General features: G+C 37.9%; 1 protein-coding gene across 1 annotated transcript; it reads right to left on the reverse strand.

Annotated features, from left to right (window-relative positions):
- Window positions 1-4,319: 4,319 nt before the first annotated feature.
- LOC140830301 (uncharacterized) lies at window positions 4,320-5,087 on the reverse strand. Its single transcript, XM_073193585.1, has one exon. The coding sequence runs from the start codon at window positions 5,085-5,087 to the stop codon at window positions 4,320-4,322; it is 768 nt and encodes a 255-aa protein (XP_073049686.1).
- Between the last annotated feature and the right edge of the window lie 610 nt (window positions 5,088-5,697).

Genomic DNA, 5,697 nt, shown 5'->3' on the forward strand with positions numbered 1-5,697 from the left:
GTGATTTTTTTAAAAAATATTGAATTATATTATCCCCTTAAAAAATGGCAGATGATTGACAAGAAATGGAATGTTTTTTGAGCTGATAAGGCTTGTTTTAACCCCTACTTGTCCAACCTAATGTGGATAAGAGGATAGGGCTTACATGGGTTAATTATTTTTTAGAATAACTTAACCAAATGTATTGTCTAATGTCAATGTTTAATGGAATCGATTGGGAGTTTTGGCTGTCACGATAATTTTTTAGTGACTCAAATGAATTAATTTTAGCCCATGTCCGACATGACTCGGATTTGATATTATCGTAGTCAATATCACATCAGCATTTTTAGATGAAAAACTTATATAATTTAAAAATACATATATACAACTCAATTGCCACATCCTATACTAATTTTTAAAAATATGCACACATTTATATCACCTATGGAAAATCTAGAATTTGTGATTGCATATATAGATGATATCAGACTTGTTACCTCAAGCCGAGATCTTGGTTGCAACAATATATTATAATTAATAAAGTAAAAAAAAGAGCACTGATTAATCGACAGCTAAAAACAATGTGTCATATAGTTTGAAACAAGTTACGCACAGCCAGTAGCAATGTAACATTCATAATTGATGGAAAAACGTCACGAACAACGACGTGTACAAAATCTGAAATCAAAACAAAATATAATATAAAACATAAAATATAAAATATACGTTCGAAAAATAAACATGAATTCATTATCGATTGGAAAAAGCATAAAATTTTAAAACAATTAAATGATCACAAACATTGAACAAAAAAACGAACCTAAAATTTGGTGACATTTTGGATTTTTTTTGAGATTATGAAAAATGAAACAACAATTAAAATAAATTGGAATGATTGTTAATCAAAGTATATGACGTTTGTGACTCGTGAAGAGAAAACACATACAATAGGCTGTAGAGTGTATATATTTTTTTTTGAAAGGAAACCACATAATCATTCACATAAATTACACTTTTATATATATATATATATATATATATATATATATATATATATATATATATATATATATATATATATATATATATATAACGCAAACAAGGGGTCCTATTTATAAAAAATTAAAAGCCTTGAATCGAAAGACACAACTATTCATAAAATAGTGTACCATTTCATAACCATCTCTACATAAAAATCAAATGTCCTTTTGGCCATTGTGATTTCAATTTTGTTTGAATATATATTATACTATAATATATACATATATACACACACACACACACACACACACACATATATATATATATAATTTTTTTTGATCAGAAACTATGATTAAATTAATTAGAGAAACAATTACAGGTACAGTGGATGAGTGTTCCACAATACATAGGATTAATGCACATACAATAGAATCCTTTTATCAATTTTGAAAACAAACTAGCAATAGATAAAACTCCAATCTCTAACAAGATCCGAGACCGACATATGCTGAAAATGTGGTATACTGATTGTCCATGTCGCCACTCTAAATCTGATTGTCTCCCATAAGGCTTCCGAAGATTCTTCTCTATCCCTGAAGATTCTACTATTTCGTTCCAGCCATATAGACCAATAGATGCAATGTACGACTATGTACCAGAATTTTTGCAGTCCCTTTCCCTTTAGGAAGCCCGGCTCCATGATGAACATTTCTTTCGCTGTCATTGGGAAAATCCACTCGAACCCCAAGCGACTCATGACTTTGTTCCATATTCCATTCGTAAAAGAACAATGCACTAAAATATGATCTTGGGTTTCTTCAGCTTTCTTGCATAGAGTACACCACTGTGGTGATAATGTAAAGCCAGGCCTTCGTCTCTGCACCGCATCGCAAGTCTGTAATTTTCCCAAAGCCACAATCCAAGAAAACACCTTTCCTTTATTGGTACATGTATTTGCCAGATATTAGAATAGTATGGGAACTCATCAGTTGAGTTGTTCGAAAAGAAAGAGTTATAAAGGGATGACACAGAGAAAGCACCAGAAGGATCTCCTAACCAAACCCGAACGTCCGCTAGCCCCACGCTCAGCCTAACTGAATCTAAGATACCTAAAAGATCACTGAACTCTCCCAACTCTACGTCGTTTAACCCTCTTCTGAACCTCACATCCCATTGAAAATTAGATACACCATGAGAATCGAAAATAGAGTAGAAGTGTTTAATTGGTTTGTTAACCGACAAAGAAATGCGAAACAGATTAGGAAACAACTCTTTAAAGGACACCACTCCCACCCACCTATCCTCCCAGAAACGTAAGAAATCCCCCCTTTAAGTACCGTGCCAATCAAGTGATGACAAATCGAGTAAGAACGAGAAATAAACTTCCATGGGCTTCTAAAAGTCGAGTTCTTCACCCACTTAATATCTCTTCCATTTTCCTGATTCCCGTAAATGCTCGCCAAGACTTTTTTCCACAAAGATTCCTGTTCCACCACGCATCTCCACCACCATTTACCTAAAAGCGCCAAATTTATCATCCGTATGTTCCCCAAACCAAGACCTCCTCTCTCTTTCGGCTTGCACACTTGCTCCCAACCGACAACATGGGAATGAGCCTCCCCATCGGGTCCATCCCATAAAAAGTCACGCATCAATTTTTCCATAAGTTGTGCCACCCTAATAGGTACCTTGAAGAGGGACATGAAGTAAGTCGGCATGGCACTGAGGACCGATTTAATTAATGTCAACATACCACCTCTTGATAGGAATGACTTTTTCCAACTCGACAATTTTTTTGACATTCTTGAAATCATAGGTGCCCAGAATTCCATTTTCATTGGATTGCCTCCCAAAGGTGCCCCAAGATACTTGATTGGCCATTGCTCTTTCTTGCATCCAATATTTCTTGCCACCTCATCTACCTCTTCCTCCGAGTAGTTCAAGCCTAAAACTGATGTTTTTTCGAGGTTTATTTTGAGCCCCGATTTAATGCAAAACAATTTCAATAATCTCATCGCTTTCATCAAATGACTATCGGATTGGACAAGGAAGAGCGTGTCGTCTGCAAACTGTATGTGTGAAATCTCGATTTTTTCCCTCCCAACCACAAGTCCTCTTACAACATTATCCTGTTTTTCCTTGTCGATCAAACGCCCCAAACCATCAATAACCAGATTGAACAGAAATGGAGATAAAGGGTCTCCTTGTCTGAGACCCCTTCCCCCTTCAAACTTTCCTCGTGGCCTTCCATTAATGAATATCGAGAAAGAAACATTAGAGATACATCCCTTAATCCACTTCCTCCACTTTTCTCCGAATCCTTTCTTTGTAAGAACAAAATCAACAAATCTCCAGTCTACATTATCGTAAGCTTTTTCCAAATCAACTTTCAAAATCCACCCTTTCTTCTTTTTCCTTCTATACTCCTCCACAACTTCATTTGCGATTAGACAACAATATGTTATCTGTCTTCCTTTTATGAATGCACACTGATTTTCCGCTATTGTTTTGCTCATCACTGCCTTCAATCTGTTAGTCAATACTTTTGCCAAGATTTTGTATAAGCTTGTGGTTAGACTGATTGGCCGAAAATCTTTAATCCTCATTGCCTCTTGTAACTTTGGAATAAGGCAGATATATGTTTCATTCGTAGATGCATTGACAATTCCTCCCTCAAAGAATTCAGCGAATACTTTGAAAAGATCCGATTTAACTGTATCCCAATTTTTCTGATAGAAAGCCAACGTGAAACCATCCGGGCCCGGTGTTTTGTTTCCATCGCATTCAAACACTGCTGCTTTGATCTCATCCTCTGAAAAGTTAACCTCCAAATGTTCTGCATCGACCGAATCTAAAGGACACCACTCCACCCCCTCAATGCCCGTCCAGTCTCCTTCCGATGCCCTATACAGATGTTTGTAAAAACCCACAATGGTGTTCTCAATTGCTTTTTCTTCTGAAACCAAGGACCCATCCTCCAACTCTATTTTTTCGATAATTGCTCTATTCCTTCGGCCAGTCAGCAAAGTGTGGAAAAACTTAGTGTTTTGGTCCCCTTCTTGGAGCCATTTGACTTTAGCTTTTTGGCTCTCCATTTGAAATTTCCGGATGTGTAAAGTTTCCAGCTCACATTTTGCCTCTCTTCGGTGCTCCTGTAAGTTGGGATATGAATTTCCCCCCTCCTCTCTCGCATCCAGCTGTGAAATTTTGTTTTGCAACTCCGAAATTCTTACATTGACATCACCGAATACCTCGAAGTTCCATTTTTTGACTTTTGATTTTATGTCTTTGAGTTTGCTCATGAACTTGAAACCCTCCCACCCCTGTATGGTACCTGTATTCCACCATGCCTCGACTTACTCTTTGAGTTTGTGGTGCAACAACCAAGCATTCTCGAACCTGAACGGTGTAGGGCCCCATCTCAGTCTCGCTGTGTCTAACAAAATAGGGTTGTGATCAGATGTGATTCTTGGTAGCACCGTATGTCTGAATGAAGGGAATATATCCATCCACCCCCTTGTTACGAAAAACCTATCAAGTCTGCAACAGATTGGATTGATCCTGAAGTTGGACCAAGTAAACTTAGCATTCAACAGAGGAGGGTCGTACAATTCCAATTCCTGTATAAGATTGTCAAAACAATACATACTAGGGGTAAGAGAATTGCTGTTCATTTTTTCGTTCAAATTCCGAACCACATTAAAATCTCCTCCAATGCACCATCTCTCGCCACAAATGGAATGCAAACCCGCTAGTTCATCCCAGAAAAAATCTCTCTGTCTCGGCTTACATGGCCCGTACACTGCAGTGAACCACCACTTGAATTCATCTTTCCATTTGATTTCAATAGAGACTGAGAAATCCCCAATCAAGTTTTCAGTTACCAAGATCACTCTCGGATCCCACATCACCAGTATTCCCCCTGATCTTCCTTCCGCCGGTAAAGTGACCCAATCTACGAATCTCGATTTCCACAAACTTGCAACGAATCGACGATCAACCATCATTTTCTTTGTTTCTAAAACCACAAAGATGTCTGGATTTTCCTTTCTAATAACTGTGCGAACTAGTTCCCTTCTTCTGGAAGACCCTCCCCCCCTAATGTTCCAAGAGCATATCTTCATGTCAAACGGTTTGCTCCCTTAGAATTCGAACCTTTCTCATAATTGATCCCCCATTGAAGCCTGCTCAGTTCTTTGCTTAAACTACCCGAAATCTTTTTAACATCCTTTTTTGAATGGTGCTCTGTTCCCACATTCCCAATTTCCTTTTTATCCCTACAACTGACCTCCACCACAATTCTTTTGAAAGCTTCAATCTCGGAACTCGACTTGTCATGTATGTATGATTGCACTCCTCTTAACAACCCACTAGAAAACCCCAAAGCAGAAAAAGACGAGGGAAAAAGAACGTGAAGTTTGAAAGAATGATTAAGACTCGAAGGAGGGAAGCGGGAAAATACCTTTCCCACTAGAGGTTTGGTGTTTTCCAGAATATGTGGCTCATGGATTTCATCTTCCTGTTTGAACAGTTCATGAATCTCCACATCTTCTGTGTCGGTGTTGGTGTTGGTCTTGATGTCTGCATATGATGATATTTCGCTTCCATCCTCCGAAGAATAAAGATTCTCTTCCCTAATGTCGTCTTGTTGATCATCGAAATTAAAATCATCTACCTCATTGAGATCGAAGTCCCCAGTCTTGCTCAGAACATCCTCGTTACCTTCCTCCATGT

This window comes from Primulina eburnea, chromosome 4 (genome assembly GCF_022965805.1).
Source record: "Primulina eburnea isolate SZY01 chromosome 4, ASM2296580v1, whole genome shotgun sequence".
Taxonomy (NCBI): domain Eukaryota; kingdom Viridiplantae; phylum Streptophyta; class Magnoliopsida; order Lamiales; family Gesneriaceae; genus Primulina; species Primulina eburnea.

Excerpts from the sequence above, each read along its gene's own strand:
- LOC140830301 (XM_073193585.1), bottom strand. The coding sequence starts at position 5,087 with ATGAAGATATGCTCTTGGAACATTAGGGGGGGAGGGTCTTCCAGAAGA.